This window comes from Typopeltis vanoorti, chromosome 5 (assembly GCF_054136105.1).
Source record: "Typopeltis vanoorti isolate ZY-2024b chromosome 5, IOZ_Tvanoo_1.0, whole genome shotgun sequence".
Classification (NCBI taxonomy): Eukaryota; Metazoa; Arthropoda; class Arachnida; order Uropygi; family Thelyphonidae; genus Typopeltis; species Typopeltis vanoorti.
Genome location: NC_143553.1, coordinates 124,739,228 through 124,764,503, shown reverse-complemented (window position 1 = coordinate 124,764,503; position 25,276 = coordinate 124,739,228). Strand labels below are relative to the sequence as shown.

Genomic DNA, 25,276 nt, shown 5'->3' with positions numbered 1-25,276 from the left:
GACAAAAGTTGCAGAGGGTCCAACCTTGTCTCTATTGCTTAAATACGACATGGTTTTCTGTTTCATGGTTTACTACAGAAGGTTACGTGGTGAGGTTCCTGTCTCTTCCACGGTGACTGGCCACATCTCTGTTTTGTGCCCGGACTATATCACATAGTTTGCTGTCATGCCTTCATTACCATTCTCAAATTAAATTTTGGTCATCTGCTAACTCAGCCATTCCATCTTCAAGTGCAACAAAATATTTGGTGGCTGGATGATTTCATCACCCAGCCACCAAATATTTTGATGTGACTGCTGAGCAGGCAGAGGTGCTACCCCTATTACCCATACCTTATACCCCATTTCCTGTATTAATATACAAATTAAACAGCACTGAACTAAGTACCGAGCCCTACTACACACCACTAGTCACACTCTACTGGACTCTACTCTGGAATAAAATACTCTAATGCATCATCCACCCTATTATTCACATCACCAACTTCATATTCTTCCCAATTTGCTTATATAATTGAATTCCATGCAGTATCTTGTCCAAAGCCTTTGTCAAGTCCAGTAGTATCATCGTGTAGCCATTACGTTTATACAACTCAGCTGTCACTTTATTATAAAATGTGAGTAGGTTACTGAGGCACAACCTATACTTCGTGAAACCATGCTGTTCCCTATGTAGTATCCCGTTCATTTTCAAGAAAATCCAATTTCAAGAGAAATTGGATTTTCCCTTAGCCAATTTCTCTAATATATTGACCCCTACCACTCCTGAGCTGCTTAAGAGTCAGTAATTTGCTACCTTAGTCTTAGAGCCTCTTGTATGCAATGGAACTATCCCCCCCCCACCCCTTCTACTCTCTTGGGCTGAGACTTAAACAATCTGGTCAAAGGTATTGCCAATTCCCTTCTCCTAATATATGAGCTAATATACCATCTAATCCCATAGTTGTATTTACCTGAAAGTTCTGCAATATCCTGATCTGCACCTTAAGTTCATCTACCTCTGCTTTCACATCAGTCCCTCTCATTCTTGTTCCTACAGTATCTCCACCTAGGTTTGTTCTTTTTGTCCTCTTGTACTCCACTACAGATATGTATGTAGTTATCGGTTTCTTTGGTTTCCTGATTTTTTTACTTTGTTTCAGTTAATACTGCTATTTTGATTTTCTTCTTATATAGAATTTCATCTATTTGGTTTTCTTTGTAAGATAAACTTCTTATATTCCAGGTAGTAAAATGAGTGATAATCTTTTTCCAATTGGTACCTTTAGCCAGTCTAGAGTATTTTCAATTTTGAGTGGTTCATGAATTCTTTCTTTGAGACTTGAAAGTAATTAGAATACTTGTGAATTGGTTACTAGCCAATTCACAAGGCTAATGACGGGGATCTTGGGCCAGCCCATAAGATGAAATGAAATAGCAAAATAGGAAAAATTCACCCCTAGCTCTCGATTACTTTAATAGCATTGGTGGGGGAGGGGAGGATCAAGAATAAAAGAAAGAAGAGGAGAGGGACCAGTCTACAGATATAACTGATGTATATTATATGAAGTAAGGCATGGTCCAGCATCAATCCCTCAGGTTTGCTCCTCTCGTACTCACTAAAGTGAGTCCTTGAGGATATATAAATTGTTAAAAGGATTTAGTGTCCATGCAGTTAGCCTAGTGGCTATGCACTTTGCAACCATATGCCTGGGGAAGCAGTGTCCTAAGTTTGATTCCCATCGACGATGTGAGGAACTTAAGGATCTTTCTCAGCCACAGCCAAGTTAGCTGGTCTTGGGCGTGGACAGCAGGGTCCCCCCCCCCTGTTTATCTGTGGTTTTTCATCCCACAAGCAGGCAAATTGGCCCGGTGAACACACAGGCTACAGTACTTAATCCCTCATTAGAAGGGCTCAACCAGTCCTAAGGGACGGAATGGGGGGGGGGGGGAGAACCCACACGAATAAAATAAAATAAAGGATTTAATACAGTTGAGTGGAAATTTTTCAGAACATGAATATAATGGTGAGGAGAGAACTAGGATTCTGGAAGTTAAGTATGAGTGTAATTAGAAAGGGCATCAGGTCTGAAGTTTTCACCCGAGGTGAATAAATTAAATTGCTTGCTAGAATTTATCATGATTGCTTTTGTCAGTGAGTCAATGTGTCTTATTATTATTATAATTATTACACATGCATCTCCAATTGAGATGCATGTGTAATGATAATAACAACAGACAATATGAACTTATTCTTAGCCTGAACAACAATAAACCAGAAGGATTTATTTTAACATTAAAAATTAGAATTGTATTCAAATTTGTCTTACTTCACTCTTTGAATTATATTGTTTGTTTTCTGCTGCAGGCACCATGCGGAACACGTATTCCATCACGTAAAGATGTTAAGCTTAAGATAAAAAATAAAAAGAATGAATTAGACCATTCTCCAGGGATAGGTAAGATATCAGTGATTTTTTTTTTTTTTAATATTATTTATGTGCTTTATTCTCACGCCTACATACAACTTAAAAAATTCCTACCTTGTTTTAGTAGTCCCAAGAAAGGTAATGGAAGCCATTCTTTCTGGCTTTCTACAATAGTTCATGTACTTTAGTAAAGATAAAAAAAAGGTTGAAACCGGTCTGGGTAGTGATAATGTAAAACAGTAATACATCTCCTAGGAGCTGTGTTTTACATTATGAGAAAATATCAAGAATAGTGAGGGAGCTTGCTCCACCTTTACTTCAAATTGCCTTCGCCGATAGTTTTTCGGCATTGAAACTTATATAGATCGTAGTTATCGATCTTTAGTTTCGCTTACTGGCTATAAAACAACATAGGATGTTATATCCCCTTATTTTCTAGTTCATGTAGTTATTTAAAACTCTTTCATGTATATTAGTATACATATTTTTTACAGTATTTCAATCGCTGAATTGTCATTTCTTTCTAGTTCTTGAACTTTTGTGTGAATTATTGACATGAGAAATGAAGTGGAACTAAATATGGCTCAGTAAACTGAGCTTGAAAAATTTTTGATAAATTTCTATCAATTGCTGGAAACAGAGAGAAGATGCTTATATTGTCTTGATAATCACAATGACCATTTTAGCTCTTCGGTTAAAATTGAATATAAAAATATGAATATATTTTAAAAATCACTGCATCTATATCCATTGGTAATAATGAGTCACTTGACAATACATTGCTAAGTCCTTGTTGTTTGAATCCATCAAAATTGTGTTGCAGTTGTCACTACAAAAATGCTTTGCACTTTGATAAAAGTTTTTTTTTTTTTAACCCCTATGTATTTACAACTAGACTCAATGAATTCAAGATTCAATAGTTCCCATTTGGTACCACCATTTTTAAAATTAAAATGTTGGATTATTACTGGGAACAGAAACTTATAAAATAAATATTTTTAATATCATTCGAACATCAACAATGTATAAGAGAAAATGATGACATATGAGAAGAATTGTAGATATGCATTGAAAAGTAAATAAGAATGGTATGAAAGACATAATGAATGATTAGAGAGTCATGCTGTATCAAGATTTGATTATTAGAGATAGAGTGAGTGAAAAGGTGCACACGGTTTGTTTTTCTGGATTAAGGAATTGATTATTTAGTTGTGAACAGGAGAATGTAAGAATAAATAATAGGAGGTTGTTTACAAGATTAACAGAAAACGTGTTGCCCAGATATGACACCAACAAATTGAGATGGCATGCAAAGATTATGAAAAGCGTGAGTGGAGCTGTGTGAAGGAGTGCAGTTTATGAGTGTGTGTGGGATGATTTTGAGGAAAGGAAGGAACTATATAAGAGAAATGTACTGAACTAGAGAGGTTGTTGCTAGAAGGAAGAGAAATGACCATAGTGAATAAAGGATCTGAATGTGGAAGAGCAAGAAAGTAGGGTTAGAAAGAAGGAGAATTTATGAATGAAAAGGCAAGTATGAGCGGAGAGAATGACACATCAGAAAAGTGGTATTAGTGGAACATTTTTATAAAACCAGAAATGAGCTGTTGGTTTGTATAAAGCTTTTGACTTGGTTACACAGCAAATTATACTTTCCAAGAAATTATATTCTTGTTTACTCCAAAGCTGGTGATTAGAATGTAACAAATGGGTTTGGGGAGTAGTTCGATCAGAAAAGAAATGATGAAATTATGAAAGAATTAAACCAGGAATCAGTAATAGAAAAAAATAAAAAATATAAGCATAAATGGAAGGAACATGTTGAAAGAATGAAAACAGAAAGATTACCAAAACAAGCCTTAAATTACAAACCACTAGGAAAAAGAAAATCAGGAAAGTCCTCTTAAGAGATTGAACAATGGCTTATAAGGCTGAAACAGGCCATTCTAGGACTAAATTCTTGACAAGCATTATGATGATGATATTAGGTAACAGCAAGTTGTGTATGGGATGTTATGTTTCAAGGATTTGTTAATATTTATCTTGTATGTTAATGATATTTGGAAAGGTTTAAATGATAATATGCAGTTGTGATGCAGAACTGACAATAACTATCTGTGGAATAGAGCATGTGTTGTGGCTTTGTAAGAGGACTTCATAGACTGAGTGAAAAGGCAAGTGGATGGTTTGCAAGTTCACTGTTGCAACATGAAAGGTTTTTAAACTTTGAAAGCAAAGGTGCAATGCAGGATACAGTTGGCTGAAGGACAACACAAGGAACTAAAGTCCTAATTGGTGCCATCTATTGTTGGAGAGAGAGAGGAGGGGGAAAAAAAAATCGATCTTAAAATGACTGTCTCCCAGAGATTTAGTAAATTGATGCAGCCATACTTGTTGAGGGTTAGGGAATATTTTAAAGCTGCAGCTGCTGCTGATTCCAAAAACAGTCTCTCTGATCTCTGTGTAGAGCTTTTGTTTTCTTCCATTTGATCTTATGTGAAGCGGTATCCAAGTCATGGTCTGCTAGTCCTGACATACTGTAACAATAATGCCAAATGTATGTATTTTTTTTTTATCTTCTGCGAGGTGGATGTCAACAGTTCTTCCTGGGAAATAGTCATTTTAAGATCAAATTAATCCTTGTTTTCTCTCTCTCTCTTTATCCAACAACAAATGGCACCAATTATAACTTAAGTTCCTTTTGTATGTTAGAAATTTTTTAACCAGTCCCACAATTAACTAAATTGCTGCTGTTACTGTGGCAAACTGTTTTTTGTGCTCTGAAGATGCTGGATATAATACCAACAAAATATCAGCAAATAAGTTAAAGAAATATTAATTATTTTCTTATTATTCCTGTCTTATGAATTAATACCATTAAATAAATTAACATGAATTGTCAACACATAAGCCTTTCTACCATAATAGAAGAATTGTCTCTTTATTCCACTGATATGCTGTTGCATCTAGAAATACAACACATCATATTCACTTATTTAATCCTCTCAAAACGAAGTCATCAGTATAGCCTTTTCTAGGTTAATAGTATCATCATCATAGAGAGAGGGATACTGTACTAGATGAATTACTTTATTACTAATTTCCTATAAAAAAATTTCCTCTAGTCTTGTGTTTGTCAGAACTCCAGTATTTTCAACTCCTCTAAGGAACTTCTGTCATCAAACACCCTTGTCTTTGTTAACCCATTCCCTTCAAATGATCTTATCTTAGATTAACTCTGCTCACATGTTGTTAAATGCTAATAACATCAAGTCCTTACTAATATATTCACTGTTCTTACTATTCTGTCACTGATGCAATCAGTCCATTGCTCTAATTTTTCTCTAGATTCTAATGTCTATTCTATGATCAACTAATTTATTTGTAATCAAACTCTAATATATTCATAAGTTTATGGTTTGAAATGTGTATACATCTAGTTTAGTGTTTCGACTAATTTCTATCCATTTGATATAAATTTATTTAGCTGACCTCCCACCATGACAGCTTTGCTTATTCTGTTATCTATGTCCAAAATTTATTTGTCTGTTCTCTAAAAATTGATGCCTAAAATTATCTAAAATATTTTATTTCTGTGGGTCGTTCTCTGTTGAGAACGTAGTTGATGTTCTTACCTGTTTTCATGGTTTTGTAATTTTTTTTTTTTTTGCTAATTTTTAATAAATTTCTTACAGCAGTTATTCAATTTAATTATAATTATTATGGCACAGGTATATCTTCATGGAGTCTAAAGATTCATTATATAGGAGGCCCACACAATAACTATCATACCTTTCCTTAAATAAAGCACTCAACTGACTCTGGCAACCTGCTCTGTTCATTTACCACTATCTCCAGGCAAAAGCCTAGTAATGATGCCCTTGCTACCCATACTCTCCCTAAGTTTTTAAGAGTTAGCTCATGAATTTTTCAGTAATAGACCTAGGCAGGTTTGATACTGTGAAATGTCTTCTGCACCAATCCTATAAAAACCTTTTAGTAGCCTGTTTCTATCATCATCATCATCAAATTCCTGATATATACCCTTAAGGGGTGTACAGGATATGATAGTAATGATGAAAATTTTTCATGTAGTACTAACTTCCTATCCAAAATTTTCCTTCACATCAGTCTGTTAAATGTCAAGACTCCAATATTATCGGGTCTTATATTTCTGTCTTCTAAGGCACTTTTTACTGTATCAATCCACCTATATCTTGGTCTTCCTGTGGGTCTTTTTCCTGCCAACCTGGTAGAGAAGACTTGTTTTGCTGATCTTTCCTCGCCCATTCTGTTTAAGTGACCATACCACCTGAGATTAGCTCTGCTAATGCATTCCTGGATGCTGACAATATCAAGTTCTTTCCTAATATCCTCATTTTTGATATGATATTGCCATTGATGCCATCTGTTCATGCCCCTAATCTTTCTTAGGACTCTCATATCTGCGGTCTCATATAACTCATATAACTCTCATATCATAGTCTTTGGTCAAGTGTTTACTTCTGACCCAGCTTTCAGATCCATAAGTTAAAATTGGTTTGAACCCTGTCTTGTATACAGCTAATTTAGTGTTTTGACTAATTTCTCTCTTATTCCATATAAATTTATTCACTTGACTTCCTACCATACCAGCTTTGTTGATTCTGTTGTCTATTTCCATATTTAACTTACCATCTTCACTAAAAATCGTGCCTAAGTAGCTGCAATGTTTTAATTGTTCTATAAGTTCTCCATTCACAATACAGTTGATATTTTCAATGTTTCTGCCTGTTTTCATTGTCTCTATCTTTTTAATGCTGACCTTCATACCATATCTATTACAATTATTCATTTTAGTCACAGAATTTGGCAGACTTGTAGCAGATTTACTTAGAAATATGACATCGTCTACATAAAGCAAAGAGCTGAGATTAACACCACCAATTTTGATATCATGTTTAATACTGCTTTCCTTCATAATGTGATCCATATAGATAATCTATAACAGAGGGGATAATGTACATTCTTGTCTGACACCAGATTTAACATTAAACCATCTTCCTGTACTTCCTTTAATTCTAACTGCTGACTTACAACTTAAACAAAGACTAAGTATTGCTTGATATAATGCCCCATTAACACCATAAAACTGTAGCGTTTGTAATAGCTTCAGTCTTGGCACTTATCATATGTCTTTTCCAGATCTACAAAACTTAAATACAGATGTTTGTTATATTACCATGATTTCTCAACTATCTGTTGTAAAGTGAAAATCTGATCCTGACAGCCTCTATTTGGCCTGAATCTAGCTTTTTCTTCACCAAGCTTCTCTTACACAATAATTCTGAACCATTTCTCAAGTATACTTGCATATATCTTGAACACTCAGTAATGAAATGCCTCCGTAATTCTCACATTCAGTTTTATTTCCCTTTTTATATATGGGTACTATGAGAGCTCTACTCCAATCATCTGGAATTCGTCCCTCTGTCCAGGCCTTCTAAACTATGCAGTGCCGTACGACTTGTATACCTCATTACTTGAGCATTTCTGGTCGAATATCATCAACTTCTGCCACATTTGATGCTTTTGATGGCTTTTTCTACTTCAAGTATGGATATGTATTCCTGACTGCATGCCTGGTCAGTGTTTTTTACCACTGTGCTGTCATCACTGCTTGTTTCATTTAGCAGTTTTTCAAAGTAATTACTCCATACTTCAGGATATCCTTTTCTCCTGTTTTCATATCACCTTTATCATCTCTAATTCCTTTTACAGCACTCTTTACTCCATTTCTGAGCTTCTTCAATAACCTCCAGAATATCTTGCCACCTTCTCTGACCAAAGTCCTCCCTTGACTTTTGAGCAGGAATGTTTGATATGCTTTCTTCTTTTCTCTCACTGCCTCTTTAACTTCGTGTGTCCAACATTTAGTTCTGATTTTTCTATCCTTACAGACAACCTCAAAACATGCCTCTCTGCCTGTCAATCTGCCTAAATCTTTCTTCAGGGTTTGCCACTGATTCTCCAAGGTTTGGTTCCTGCTCTCAAACTCTTTCATTTTTTCTTGAATAATATTTGTGTATTTTAGTCTACAGTTCACATCTGAGTGGTGCTCAACTTTTATTTTTATTTTTTAAATTTCTTACATGTTCTTCTTTTCAATATGAAATTCAATTTTATCCTGCTCAAGACTAAATGGTGATCACTTCTAATTTCAAATCCTCTATACACTCTGGTGTCCTGCACCAGTGGGAAAACATCACTATCAACAATAACATAGTCAATGAGACTTTTCTTATTCCTTTCCCCTTCTCTCCATGTGAATTTGTGCACATTTTTATGTTGGAACTTGGTGTTAGTAATAACCAGTCCATGTCCTGAGCAGAAATCCAACAGGTATTTGCCATTATTATTAGCTTTGCTCTTTTCTCCAAATTTTCTCAAAATATTTTTGTATGTCTGACAATCATTTCCCGATCTGCTATTTAGATCGCCAACAAGGTTCAACTTTTCATTGTGTCAGTAGCTTTCTGTACCTCAAAGAATTCTTCTACTTCTACCTTAGTAGAACCTTCTGTGGGACCACAGGCAAAAATAGGTCTCATTGTCCAGTTCTCCATTCTGATATTTGCCCACATCACTCTACTTGATATTGCTTGCCATTCTAGATTAGCCTCATACTTTGTGTTCAATACTATAGCTATACCTTTGGTTCCCTGATTGTCACTGCCTGAATATAACATTTTGTATTTATTGCTCAGAAAAATCTCACCAGATTTTGTCTTTTTTGTTTCAGTCACCTCCTATTATATCAATCTAGTACTTATCCAATTCCTCAGCTAACTCCATTTCTTTCAGGCTTAAGTTTATAATACCGATCTTGAACTTTGGTGATGTTGAGTTGGGGGTGTGTTTCAGGATTTGTTTCAGGGCAAACACTATCAACACTATTGTTGATAGTGTTTGTCCTGGTTCCCTGGCAAAAAGAATGGGGAGACCTTGTTTAACTGGTTGATGCACCAGCCGGCATAAAATTCTGTCATGTTGCACCATCATTTTATATTTTGGTTTGAGACAATAAGAATACAATTTGGTTAGCTAAATCCCAAATTGCCAGCCCATTCTCATCCGTTCAGCATCCAGGTAGATACATAACAGGATGCACCACGAGAAGGTGAGATTGGACATTAGGTCAGAAGCCCCGGCCTCTTCTCCCCATTCCTTTAAAGGCTATGTGGAGGTATAGTATGTGGAGCAATAGTATTCAACACAAAATATGAGGCTAACCTTCTTGAATGGAAGGAAATCTTGAGTATAGTGATGTGGGCAAACATCAGAATGGGGAATTGGGAAAAAGGCATTTGTGCCTATGGTCCACAGAAGATTCTACTAAGGTAGAAGTGGAGGAATTTTTTGAGGCTTTAGAGAAAGCAACTGACACAATGAAAGAGGAAAAAGTTGGTTCTAAATAGCAGAGTAGGAAATGATTGTCAGACATACAAAAATATTTTGGGAAAATTTGGAGAAAAGCGCAAAGCTAATAATAATGGCAAATATCTGTTGGATTTCTGCTCAATACATGGACTGGTTTGTTACTAATACAATCCAACATAAAAATAATAATAAATTATAATAAATTATAATAAATTTAGTTTAATCCTTTAATAAACTTTAGTCTAATAAACTTCCAACGTAAAAATGTTCACAAATTCACATGGAGAAAAGAAACAAGGAATAAGAAAAATCTCGTTGAGTATGTTATTGTTGATAGTGATGTTTTCTCACTGCTGCAGGACACTAGAGTGCACAGAGTATTTGAAATTGGAAGTGATCACCATTTAGTCTTAAGCAGGATAAAACTGAATTTCATATTGAAAAGAACATGTAAGAAATGTTTAAAACGAGTAAAAGTTGAGCAGCTCTCAGATGTGAACTGTAGACTAAAACAGGAACCAAACCGTGGGGAATTCAGTGGCAAGCCCTGAAGAAAACACTGATTGATTCATCCAGACAGGCATGTGGTGAGGTTGCGTGCAAGGATAGAAAAATCATAACTCCATGGTGGACACAAGATGTTAAAGAGGCAGTGAAGGAAAAGAAGGAAGGATATCAAAAGTTCCTGGCAAATAAGTAAGCTTGTGCTCTTAGAGATTACACAGTGTTTAGCTTTCTTACATTTGTCTGTGTATTCTCTAAGAGCACAAGCTTACTTATTTGCCAGGAACTTTTGATATCCTTCCTTCTTTTCCTTCACTGCCTCTTTAACATCTTGTGTCCACCATGGAGTTATGATTTTTCTATCCTTGCACGCAACCTCACCACATGCCTGTCTGGATGAATCAATCAGTGTTTTCTTCAGGGCTTGCCACTGAATTCCACTGAATCACACTGAAAGTCATGGGAGGACTTTGGCAAGAACACAGAAAATAAATATCAAGAAGGTGGCAAAATATTCTGGAGGTTGTTTGAAGAATCTCAGAAATGGAGAAAAGAGTGCTGTAAAAGGCATTAGAGATGATAAAGGTGATATGAAAACTGAAGAAAAAAGATATCCATGAAGTATGGAGTAATTACTTCGAAAAATTGTTAAATGAAACAATCAGTGACAGCACTGTAGTAAAAAACACTCAACAAGCATACCATCAGGAACACATATCCATACTTGAAGTAGAAAAAGCAATCAAAAGCCTGAAATGTGGAAAGGCAGCAGGAGTAGATGATATTCGACCAGAAATGCTCAAGTATAAGTCTTGCAGTGGCTGCATATTTCATGAACAGAGGGATGTATTCCAGATGATTGAAGTAGAGCTCTCATAGTATCCATAGATAAAAAGGGAAATAGAACTGAATGTGAGAATGTGAATTATAAATGTGAGAATATTTCTGTGGAATTATCTGGCTGGTAAGTATGACAAGCTTAGAAGTTTGATTAGTTCAGTGCCATGACATGTAAAACTGCAATGGCTGGATGTTGATAGTGCATGGGAGGCGGTTAAGAAGTGTTTGCAGGAGGCAATGGCTGACTGTATACCTAGAGTACGAATAATACATCAAGTAGGGGTTAAATGGATGAATAACACCATTAAGCTTGAGCTGCAAAAAAAGAAACAACTGTGGAGGGAATTTAAGGAGAAAGGTGACCGCGAGGCACATGAATATTATAAAGCGCAGGCCAGAAGGGTAAGAGTGCAGTAAGAAAAGCAAAAGCGGATTATGAAAGAACATTAGCCATTCAGGCTAAAGAGAATCTCAAACAGTTTTTTCGATATGTTGCAAGTAAAAGAAAAAAATTATATGACAGAATGATTTTAAAGAATGCCGATGGTAGGGAGGTAACTGAATCAGTTGATATAGTGGAATTACTGAGAGAGCACTTTGCAAGAGTATATCATCCAGGTGGTGACATTGCAGGAATGAATGAACCAATAGCTTATACTGGAATTGTGGTGAATGAAGTGGAGGTGAATAGTCTATTACAGAACCTCAATGTCAATACATCTGTGGGGTTGGATGGTATACCAACTCGTATATCATCCAGGTGGTAAGTCAGTAACTTGCTCATGTTTTGTAACACAGTGACGGCTGAACTGGTTAAGGGTAATGGATTTACAGTGATTCTACTGGACCTTGCTAAGGCCTTTGACAGGATACCACATGATATTCTAATCAGTAAACTGCAGCATATGGGGATGGATATAGGGTTATAGGATGGATATAGTATTCCCCCCCACATATTCTATCTTTGCTATCTTCCCTGAAAATACTAAACCCTTTACATTTAATTCCTCTAACTACATCATCTGCTGTTAGCCAAGTCTCACTAATGCCTATATCCTTTGGTGAGATTGCACTAATCAGCACCAAAAACTCCTCCCTCTTGTTCCTGATACTTCTGGCATTAGTATAAAGAAACGGTAACATCCCTTTATTCTCCCCCCCTCCGACACACCTACATTTACTTTCTGAATTGACTACCCTATTCAATATTTTTACTCGAGAGACTAGATTCTTCACTTTGTCATTCTCACACTCACTCTCTTTATGGGTACCTTCATACAAACTCACTTGCTTACACCCTAAATGCTTAAATTTCCCTGAATTTGCACGTCAGCATGCTCGGTGAACAAAGCTCTCCAGACACCTAACACCAAAACCATTCAGATGCAGTCCATCTGCATTGTACAAATCCTTCTTTCTGTCAAACTAAAACCACAGATCCACAAATTCTATATCATTCCTTTTGTACAGTCTATGTATACTCATTGGCTATCAATGTCCTCCTCCTCAGTTCACCTTTATCATAGCGTGGTAGGAGACTTACAATCTTCACCGTCTCGCTCATTAGTTTTGCCTCTTCTAATCCCTGGAAATTGAGTAAAAGTGTGGTTAGCAGAGGTGTGATAACTAAATTTTTCACTTGTTGAGTCATGAATGAATGGAATGGGTTGACTGAGTCAGTTGTTAGCACTTTGTTTGTTAATGGATTCAAGGAGAGGTATGATAGATTATTATTATATCACACCTCCAGGGAGTCCAAAGACTCATCAAGGGAGGGCATCAACTCTCCAACTCCTTGTTTCACTACTCCACTAACCTTCATCATCTAACACCAACTACCACCACTAGTGCTTTCACAGACAATCACAAACATCCATGCCCACAGCGGGATTTGAACCTGCAGCCTTTTGGCTGGAGAGCGGATATGCTAACTACTCGGCCAACCAGGCCAGCTATGTGGATATAATTTGGGTCTTCCGTGGTGAGTCTTCAGATTCCATGGCAAGTAACATTCTCTGGCATCTGCCATACCTAGATTCGTCCATCAGACTGTCAGATAGTGAAATGAGTCCTGAGAATGCATTTCTGCCTCCAGAGTCAAGTGACGAGCTTTACACTACTGCTTGGCATTGCCCTTGCTAATATTAGGCTTGTGTGTGGCAGATCAGCCATGGGTGTTCCATATTCTTGAGCTCCTAACGAATGGTTGTGGTGCTGACTTTGCTTGCAGAGGCATTTCAGAACTCAATGAGTGTTTCAAGGATAGGAGAGAATTTTTTTATGCTACATGTTTCAGCACTTGGCAATACCACTCTCTGATTTTATCTGCTGAATTGACAGCCTAATTATCACTTAGCCAAAAAATTAGTGGCCACACTCAAGGATTTGGTAGATCATTCCTCTCTTCTACATAAAAAATACACAACACTTCATAAACAAGATTAGAAACATCATGACAGTGATTTATTAATCATCTTTGGCATAACTGCCCTTTTCACTAATGTCCCCCATCAATGATACTATTGTACTCTTATAAAACATATTTTCGCTCAACATCACAGCCCTCTTTGCTTGTGTAGCCTGGTCTGGATATTTTGTGTGGAAAAATAATTTTTACCAACAAAAATAAAGTATGGCCATGGGCTAACCCCCTCCCCCAATAGCTTACTTTTACATGGAAGACTTTGAGCAACGAGCTCTAGATTCGGCCGGTCTAAAACCCAAAGTCTGGCTCAGATATGTCGACGATATTTTTGTTATTTGGCCCCAAATCTGCGAAACATTAAATACATTCCCAAGCCACCTGAATAAACAACACAAACATATCCAATTCACCATCGAAATCGAAAAAAATAGCTCTCTTCATTTTCTAGATCCACTAGTCACACGTCTTCCCTCAAGGCTGCCTCTCCTTCACTGTCTACTGCAAACCTACACATACAAGCCAATACATACATAAAAATTCATACCACCATCCAACACAAAAACTATGAGTCATCAGCACCCTCAAACAAAGAGCCCTAACAATTTGCCCCAATGAACAAGCTCTGAACCAAGAATTTGAAATCATTAACCAAATATTTGTAAACTATGGCTACAATAAAAAAAACTTCACAAGATCCTGCATAAAAATGCCATTAAAAGCAAAAAAGATTACAAGAATGCCATAGCTATACCTTACATTAGGGGTATTTTAGAAAAAATAAATTTTTCAATAAAATGTTCTATTTATTTTAGAAAAAATAAATAGAACACTACTTAAATACAACATAAAGACAACCTTCAAAACCCCAGCAAAATTAAGAAATTTACTTAGCTCCCCTGAAGATCCTCTTCCATACTTCGCCCACCCAGGGGTTTACAAAATTCAATGTACCTACCTTACATAGGGGAAACAGGACACCATCCCAATCAGAAAAGATTATCACAAATGCTTAAATACCTCTACTATGGTAAAACAGACCTATCAGTCCAGGCACTCCAAACATGCCACAGAATCGATTGGAAAGGCATTAAGTCCCTACACTGCATCAAAATCTGGTTTGAAAGAAAATTTGAAGAAGCTTGTGAAATGCTAAAACATCATCCAAATCTGAACAAAAATGATGGATTAATTATTCCAAGAATGTGAATCCATCTGCAACCCATATAGCAACCAGAATAACCGCAGACAGAAGAAAATCTCAATACGAAAGGATGTAGAAATTATTTGATGTAGTTCCATTTTTTTTTTTTTTATCCACCAGAGATCAGGCTAAGATAAATTATTAACAAACATTCAGATTCATTTTACTTTTGTATAGTGCATCAGCATGTAGTCTGTATATTGTACATATCTGATTTTATCTGGTCTATCAGGTCATTGTGTTATTGTTGCTTCTAGGTGTTTAGATTTCACAACACACAGTTGATCAGAGCAGCTGCATCAGGACATAAATTTTATAAATTGAGTTGTTTTAAAGGTAGAGTCCACCTCCAACATCACTGAGCTGTTTTCAGTATATGCTGGCCTATTTTCCTGTATGACCCATGGTTGTGATGTATATATCAATATCCAAAAAGAGGTGTCCAGATATTTTTGATGAGACATTGTACCTAATGGAGCGAGATCTTGGAAGTCTGAAATGCTAATCCATAAGGGTATTACATTTCAAGTGTAAGCTGAATTTCAATGAAGTTGAACCAAATAGAATATCTCCAGGGAATGGGTGAAATTTACAATCTGAGATGATCATTTAGAAATATGAAATTAAGAGGACAACAGAAGAGCTGAAAAGACTCCATAGCATTGCTAATCTTTGTCTTCGATAAGATTAGAGACAAGGAAGTAGTTGTTTTGGTGTACAAGGCCTGATCAAACCAATCGTGAACTACTCTTCTGAATTAAATTAAAGATACCAAGAAATTATATACTTGGTTTAATCCTTTATCCAAGTGTAAGCAAACAGAGTTTGCACCTGAAGTATTTTCAGGGCTGGGGCAACTCGTGGCAAAGGTGGTATGACTTCACATCCCCTTTGCCACGAGCTGCTCCAGTTTTGAAGATACTTCAGACGTAAACTCTGTTTGCTTACACTTAGTATCCCATAATGCAAAGCACATCTCCTTAGCATCCCATAATGCTTTGCATTATGGGATACTAAGGCAAGTGATGTGAAGTCATACTACCTTTGCCACGAGTTGCCCCAGTCCTGAAGATACTTCAGGCACAAACTTTGTTTGCTTACACTTGGATAAAGGATTAACCAAGTACAGTAAAATCCTGTTTTTACGTTCCCACAATTTATGTCATTTTTCCATTGGTCCTGCCTTTAGGCCTATTCTCACGATATATTGTTTCCTGCCATTAACAACTTGATGCAGAAGTTATTTCCTGTGATTTGCGTTTTTTCTTGGGTGGCAATACTGATTTTCGAAGCGATTTCCTCTCATTCAAATCGATTTCTGCGGAAATCTGCGCATTTCTGTTCCCAGATGGCGTTGCTTTCGGCTGTAGTTTCGTTTCTGCCATCATGGTAACTTGCACACTTGCATCAATAATGTAGTGATGAGCGATACTGTGATTTTTCAATCACAGTACGAATTGATATTGCAGAATTTCTGCTACATAATTTAGCGTGTGATAGTTGCTTTCAAGTTGCGGTGGTGGATGATCCATGTTATTAACATGGAGAATAAAGACAGAAAATGTATTTCGGTAGAAGAAAAGAGGGCAATTCTGCGACGTGTAGATTGGCATGCCAGAACACATGTGCACTTAGCAAACGATCTTGGACTCTCCGTGTCCACTTTGAACACTATAGTAAAAAACAGGTCAAGCAATGAACTCAATGCAAAGCAGTCTGGCGCTATGTCAATAAAAAAACCGAAAATATATCTGGACATCGACATACGATGAATTGGATAAACTTGTACCAGAGTGGTTTGTTTCTACAAGAGCGTTGGGTAGTCCAGTCGATGGTACTATACTCCAAGCAAAAGCCCTTGAATTTGCTGCGAGATTCGGAATTAATGGTTTTACTGCATCAAATGGATGGATTGATCATTTCAAGACTCATCACAATATTGTGTATAATCAAGTGTGTGGAGAAAGTAATAGTGTTGCAGGGGAAACTGTAAACCAGTGGAAACATGAACTAAAGACTATTAATCAACTGAAAAATATTTTCAATGTTGATGAAACTGGACTCTTTTATAACATTCTGCCAATTAAAACGTGTTTTAAAGGACAGAAGTGTCATGGTGGAAAACTCAGCAAGCAGAGGGTAACTGTTTTGCTCATAGTCAATGTTGATGGATCAGAAAAATTACCTCCACTGGTAATTGGTAAATTTAAAAAGACAAGGTGTTTTAAGAACGTGAAAAATCTGCCTACTAAGTATGATACAAACAGCACAGCATGGATGACCAGCAGCATCTTCACATCCACCATGCATGCTGTTATTATTATTACCACCCCAAGAACCTCATGGAGTCAAAGACTCATCTGGGAGGTCCTTTTATCACACACACAGCTCATCATACCATGTTTTAAACACATTCAAACTCTTTGCAGACACCACATTCTCAGGCAAGGCATTCCAATCATTCACAACTCTGCACAAAAAAAACCTGCCACTCACTCCCCTACTCACACCCTCTTTATACAGTTTCCAGGGATGACCTCTGGTTCTCCCCAGATCTCCCACTATTCTCTGTAAAACATCTCCAGCATTGATCCTATAACAACACCTTACCAACTTGTAGGTCTCTATCATATCTCCCCTCTTCCTCTTGTCCACCACTCTGCAAATTACATCTTCTCAATCGTTCCTCATACTCGACATTCCAGAGGTCAGAAACTACCTTAGTCAGTCTCCTTTGGACCCTTTCCAACATCTCCTCATCCTTCTGAAAACCCGGTGACCAAATCTGGACACAATAGTCCATGTGTGGCCTAATCAAAGCCTTATACAACGGAACAAGAATCTCCCTACTTCTACATGTCAGTGTCCTCCGCATCATTCCCAAATTTGTGAAGACAACACAAAGGCAAAGAAGCCTTTGTGTTGTCTTCACAATTTTGGCGATGTGTCCCCTAAATTTTAGATCCTTATCCACTATCACCCCCAGATCTCTTATTTCCTCTACCTCCAACAATATATTCTCACCAAGCATAAATTCTGCATCCCATCTTTATTTTCCAAATTTTAAAACCTTACATTTTGCAACATTGAATTCACATCCCCATCCGTGCAGAATCACTCAATCTATTCAAGTCTTCCTGTAAGGCCACAACATCTTCACTACACTTCATGGCTCGTCCCAACTTTGCATCATCTGCAAACAACTGAATATCTCCATCCAAATCTTCACCTATATCATTAATATACAAGTTAAACAGTAATGGACCTAAAACAGCCCCCTGAGGCACTCCACTAGTGACTTTCCTTTTCCTGGATATCGCACCCCCATACACAACTTGTTGATACCTATCAGATAGCCAGTCTCCAATCCAATGCACCAATCTAATATCCAACCCCATCTACTCTAGTTTGACTGGCAACCTATCATGAGGTACTCTATCAAAAGCCTTTGCGAAATCTAAGTATGTTACTGTGTATCCTTTTCCTCTGTCCAAGGAAGCAGTCACTTTATTGTAATAAAGTAGATTACTAAAACATGACCTTCCTTTAGCAAATCCATGCTGTCCATCAAAGATTATACCATTGTTATCAACCCACCTCTGGATCCTAGTTCTCACAAGCTTCTCCAACAACTTAACCAAAACACCTGACACACAGATAGGCCTATAGTGTGATGCTTGAGTTCGATCACCTCTTTTATGAAGTGGCACAATCTTGCCCTCCTTCCACTCCTTAGGAACTTGACCGAGTGCAAGACTCGCATTAAAAAAATATGTCAAGGCAGGTGTCAACTCCCTGGCACATTCCTTCAGAATGCATGGTGATATTATCAGGTCCCACAGCCTTATTTACGTCTAGTTTACTCAACTCCCCAAACACCTCTTGCTCACCTACAGTCAGTCTCTCCTCCCCATCATCAACTGCTCTCAATCTCTCCATGAAGTTACATTCACAAGATTGAAAGATCTTTATGAACTGTTCATTAAGTATCTCCACCACACATTCTGCATCAGCTGTCTTTATACCATTTTCTCCACTCAATGTCATCCTTCCATAATTATTCTTTCTTTTGCTGGCTACAAATCGAAAGAATTCCTTAGGATTCTTTTTGGCTTCATTAGCCAACTGCTGTTCATACCTCTCTTTAGCTACCCTCACCAACCAAGTCACCCTCCTTACTTGGTCTTTGTAGACCTCATGGAATTGGTTATTTCCACTTCTCTTATGCTGCCTCCACAATGCCCCTTTTCTCTGTATCGCATGCTTAATCTCTTTATTCATCCATCTCACACCCACCTTATTTAACCTTCTCACCCTTGGAATACATTTAGATATTGCATCTACTAAGCAGTTTTTGAAAATCTCCCAAGCTGCATTGATCTCTTTTCCAGCTAACTCCTCATTCCACGCTACACCCGCAAGCTGTGTCCTGAGCTCTTCGTAATCACCTCCCCCCCCTTGTAGTTCCACATATACCTTTTTCTCACAGAGGTCCTTGCACTGCTGGCAACCACCCAGGTAATCACTTCATGGTCACTCTCACCAATTGGTGGATGATTTGACACCTCATTTATAATTGCATCCTCTGATGAGATGACCGAATCCAAGACCTCAATCTTCGGGTGCCCTCTGTTGCATACTGTCTTAGGTAGTTATCCCTCAAAAACTCAAGAAACTCATTTTCTTTACTTCCAGTTGCTATCATCATTCCAGTCTATATTGCCATAATTAAAATCACCCATAATGATCACCCTTTTCTTATTTATTGGCTAATTTCATTGTACATTTCATAATCACCACCATCCACATTACCTGGTCTATAACAACATCCCACCAAGTATTTGATTTCATTCACCTCTATCTCACGCCATACTGCCTCAAAACCACTGGCACTATTTCCCTCTTGCATCTCTACTTTATATGGACATAACTCTTTTTCTCTCATCAATAGCACTCCCCCTCCCTTTTTACCCCTTCTGTCCTCACGAAATACATCATACCCTTCCATCTCTATTCCTGACAGGATGTCATCCTCTTCCAACCATGTCTGACTTATTGGGTGAACAGATGCAATTAGTGCAACCATTTCATCTGCCTTGTTTCTTATACTTCTAGCATTTGTATACAAACACAACACCTCATTTCTGGATCTACAGCTAGTTCCACTGATACCACTCACTTGATGTGATCTCTGCATGCTCAACTGAGGCCATTTCCCTTTCTGCTTCTTCATTTTAAAACCCTTTTCAATTCCAACTGTTTCCTCTTGATCCCTTGTCATCCTATTCCTTTCCTGCCTACACATGTTCACCTCCTCTTGGAGCATCTACCTTTCTCATGCTGTGTACCCCTGTCCACCCTGAGTCTCCCTGTTTCCCTGTTCCTCTTGCACATGCATTCTCTCATTTTCTATACTCATACCACTCACTTCCCCATTCATAACCACCTCTTCAATCACTCCTGTCTTACTCTCCCGCTCTTCCACATCATTTCCCACTCAAGCTGATTCATTCTCTCTATTCACTTCTCTACCTTCCAGCAGCAGTCTCTCCAAGCGACTCACACCATAACCACTCAAATGCAGTCCATCACTCCCAGCCCACTTCGTCCCTCAAACTCATTCCACACATTAACAAACTGTACTCCCGTCTCCTCACACATTTCAGCCAGCATATCATTCATAATCCTTGCTCTCCGCCTCATTTCACCAAAGTCATACCTAGGCAACACGCTAATTACCCTTCCTGTCACACTATTCTCTTTTATCTTTCTAAGCAGCCTCCTGATATCCATTCTGACACACTCTTTGTCCTCTCTCAAATCATTCGTACCTATTAATACTATTAACTCTTTTGCTCACTCCTGCCTCATATCCAATGCCTCAATCACTCTACTCATTTTAGCGGCTGGAAAACATACCTTGTGCATTTTATCCTCCAGCACACCTTTAATAATGGAGTCACCATACAACGCCACTCGCTCATCTTTCGTTAACTCTTTCATGCCATCATTATTTATTTTAATAGTTTTTACCCGAATTTTCTTAATTTCATTCCGCATCCATTTCATTTCTTGCCTCATCCAATCCATTTCAACTTCCGAATCTCGTGACACATTCTCTCTATCATTCAATCTTTCTAACTCTCAACCCCATCTTCTCACTTTCACTCTCATTCATCCTTCTTTGTTTCCGTACTTTCGGTCCAACATCCGTCCAACTTTCGCTATCATTCTTCCCATTTTCACACTCATTCATCTTTCTTTGTTTCATTCTTTCAATTTTTTTTTTTTACTTCGATTTCTACGTCATGCCATTTCTAGTTTCATTCGTTCTCTCAATTTCGTTTCCTTCCGTTACGGTTTTCAAATCGCTCTTTTTCTTTTTTTCTGATTTTTTTAGCATTTTTTCACCTCTCTTTCAAACGTGCATTCATTTTCCCCGCGACAATTTCATTACTAATACTTTCTGTCATCAATTTCATATATGCATTCATCAGTTCCTTGTTCAGGTCACACTTCACACACACCCTCCTTCCATCCTCACCAAATATCCACAAATCATTTATGTAATTGAAAGAATACATATAACAGACCTCATACTTACCAAAACTGCTCTGGATGCTAAAATGGGGACAAATCACCACAAAATACTACTACTGCTAGACAGATGTCCTGCACACCCTATAGATCTGCAGCTCAGAAACATTAGATTAGTGTTCTTTCCCCCTAATTGTACAAGTGAGCTTCAGCCATTAGATCTGGGCATCATCTATGCATTTAAATGGAAATATAGAAAAATGCTTGTTGAAAAAGTTGTGTTTATGCATGATAATGGTATGGATCCAAAATAAATGATCATATCAATCCTTGATGCCATGCATCAAAGCATGGTTGCATGCCTGAAACCATATCCAACTGTTTCCGGAAGGCAGGAGTTACATTTGTGAAAGAGGAGGAACAACTACAGGAGGAAGAAGATATGTCAGAGCCCAACAACTGGTATGTGATGAATGAATCTTTCTCATTTCAAGACTATGTTGATGCTGGTGTGATCACATCAATGGTACCAAGTGTAGAAGACATCCTTTCCAACCACCTTGGTGAAGAAGAAGAAGTGGGCGAAGAAGACTGTGATCAAGAACCTACCTTCCCTACTAGTAAAGAAGCAATGGAAGCTATCTCTGTTTTGAGGCAGTATATTGCAAGTGTATCAGGAGATGAATGGGGCATTTAATGCCTTATACACTGTGGAGAGGCAGGTGGAACTTATAAGAGTGCAAAAAAAGCAAAAACAATCAACAATTAAAGATTTTTTTAAATAGATAAATGTAGATAATTGTAAATTCATTTATTTTCAGTTATTAATTTTGTGATCTAGTATGTAGACTAACATACTAGCAGTGTCGTCTTTTAGCTTTTTTGCATTTCCTACTATTTACACTTTTTTCCATCAGTCCCCTGGAAAGTGTAAAAAAGGGGTTTTACTGTATATAATTTCTTGGTATCTTTAATTTATAGTACAACCGAGTGAAAAACTTTAAACTAACTATCTTCTGAAATATGATTAGGGGTTTCTGTGGTAATAAATATAAAGCTATAACCTGCAATTTTAATGTAAGAATTTTAATGTTGTAGAATTACCAGAATTGAATTTATAACTAAAACTTACATTAAAAATACAGGTTATAGCTTTACATTAGATATTACTTTGATAATTTATTTATTATATTTTCTTACCTATATACTATGATGCACTAAGGAGTCCGAACAAATTCTCAACAGTTGAGTTAGCTATGAAAAGTTATTGTCAAGAGAAATGCTAGAAGTGTTGTAACTAAGTTGTGTGTGTGTGCAGGGATAAAATACTAATTACGAGGATATCCCCTTGAAGAATGTCTGGGAGGCGCATTAAATAATACTTTTTATTTAGAGATAATTTCTTTAACAACTGTATATTAATACGCAAATAATAATAACTTTTGTATACTTATTGCGCCCTGACTGTTCGGTACTAACGTCCCGCTTGCCTCTACCTCCATGGAGTTACATGCACTGTGGCGTTAAAGTTCGATATTTGCCGTTATAATTATTAAATATAAAACATACATGTATTATTTTTCAGTTTCGAATTGACTTCTTAATTTATTTAATAAGATAGGTAATTTAGCATATTTAACCTTATTTTGTCGTAATACTTGCATCGTGATTTCTAGCGCGATTTTGAAATGACTGTCTGCAGAATACTGATAGATGGTCAAATGTGTTTTCACCATACCTAATTGAGTTGCAGTGTAAATTTTTTTCGTTGTCTGGAGGTAGTAAATTTAAACCATGAGCTCAAGACAAGATTGCTAACCTGTTTGATATCTCTTTAGTTTGCATATCCTTGCCAAGTGTGGAAGTCAGCCATGTGTACACGGGTTGTGTGACTTCCCCGCTCGGCGGTCTGTTTCTGGATAAAACACGCTGCTCACATCCGCTGCAACCTACGGAGCCTCAAACCTTTAATTGAAGTTGCAGTACTAACGAATAGGAAAGAAGGCCGGGTTTGCCACCATTTTGGTTTACATTGGTCTGCTACTATGAAATGACCATTCTTTGTTCACCAGCATTTACTATCTTTTGAACATGACAGTAGTGAATATGTTATTTAACCACATTTCACTAGTGAAGTCTAATAATGCGTGTGGAATATTTAGTCATGCATTTGTTGGTATTCCCTTTCAGCCATGCAAAAACTTTCAGATAACGTGGAAGAATATTTTTTTTGTTATATTGAGGTACGTGATTTTACTAAGTCTGCCACGATTACTGTTTTTTTTATCCTTTTTAGTCGTTGAACTAGCCATTTATCATTCTAATCAGTATTTTAGAAAATTTAACGTATGTAAGATGTAATATCTAGTCAACGTTTGTTTTTTTCAAATATGAAGAGTGATAAACTTTCGTTATGCGTTACGAAATACACAAAGGTCATCATTTGGCTGAGACATAATATTTGTCCCCTTGCAATAGCCTGTAGTATACGATATACAAGATAAATGCCACGAATATATAGGCTTCTTACCAACTTGGAATTTTTTTTCTCTTCTCTGGACAACGACGTCTGATAATATAGTAACGCGCCCTAGACTTTGTTTTTTTAATATTATTTTGGTTCAGAACGGACATGCTCATTTGTTACTAAAATCAGAATACTTAAAGGTCATGCTTATTTAGGAATTATTTTACATATTATTTAGCAATTAATACACATCTTCACCATTGTCTATAATATACTTTGGCAATTGTTTGGACACTCAATTAAAGTAGAAATGGTGTTTTTACAAAAGTCTTGTTGATTGCTTGTAATGTTGAATTTATATTCATTTATGGGTTTTACAGAATTATTGCAGATGACAATTATAGAAAAACATAAAACATCTGATATTGTTTGTGTTATTGGAGTTAAAATATCTTTTTATCGCAACTTTATTCATTTAATATTTTATTTTCGTCCATAGTGGAAAAAAAATTCTGCAGCAGAATTTAGGAAAAACAGATGGATGTAAAAAACGATTATGGCTCATTGTTTACCTCTTCACCAATGGCAGTGCTAGAGCTTTTGCTGCAAAGGGCAGTCCCCGAATTTGCTGCCCCTCTCAATACACACCAAAAATACTACAAAAAGTCAAAACGACGTATAGAGTAAGGTTCAAAATGCCTTCCGGAGTGGACTTCCCCCTCCTCACCCCCCCCCCTAGCTAAGCCACTGCTCTTCAATCATGTTATAATTTTTCCTTTATGCAGTTTGCTTTTTTTAAAATTATTATTATTATGTGACTCCTACAGGGAGTCCAAAGACTCTTCGAGGGAATGTGCCAATGGCATCGAACTAACCGCTCAAGCTTGCTTAACTTTTTGCATGAGCCATTAGTAGCAGAGGCTTTACCAATTTAATCCCAGTCATTCTGCACCACTTGCTTTGAGACCTTACACACACAGAGAGAGAGAGCGAGATGAAAAACAGTGTGAACAGCAAGCCTTCCTCAATGATAAATTTCATTTCTCTCTGTTATTGTAACCATTTAGTTGAGTTTTAGTGGCCCTGTAAACATTATTAACATTAGAGAGTTAAGACCCATCATGAGAGACCAAATACTCATACAAAAAGATGTAATGGTGAATGCGTAAACTAGTATCAGTTCACCATTTCCACACTATCAAGCAGTGCATTCCACTTTGCATTCTTTATGCAGAGCCTCCCACTCACTTGCTCACACTTTCCTTTCATTTTCTAGGTATGGTCTCTTGTTCTGTCCTTGTCCCTTTCCATTCATACAGAGGAGTTGTGCCTATTTAATAACTTGTATATGATGATCCTGATAAACATTTCATCCTGTCAATTACACTTCACACTATACTGCTTCAAAATCATTGTCAATATTTTTCTTGCATCTACACCCTAGATGGACACAACTCTTCTGCCATCATCAATAA

The 25,276-nt window shown here is 37.1% G+C and overlaps 1 protein-coding gene across 1 annotated transcript in view; it reads left to right on the top strand.

Annotated features, from left to right (window-relative positions):
• Positions 1 to 25,276, top strand: part of LOC150106785 (uncharacterized) — a 602,332-nt gene that overhangs the window by 249,866 nt on the left and 327,190 nt on the right. Inside the window, exon 7 of the mRNA XM_090393483.1 lies at positions 2,348 to 2,438. Within this exon, the coding sequence (XP_090249609.1) occupies positions 2,348 to 2,438 (91 nt within the window). The remainder of the gene's footprint in view (positions 1 to 2,347; positions 2,439 to 25,276) is intronic.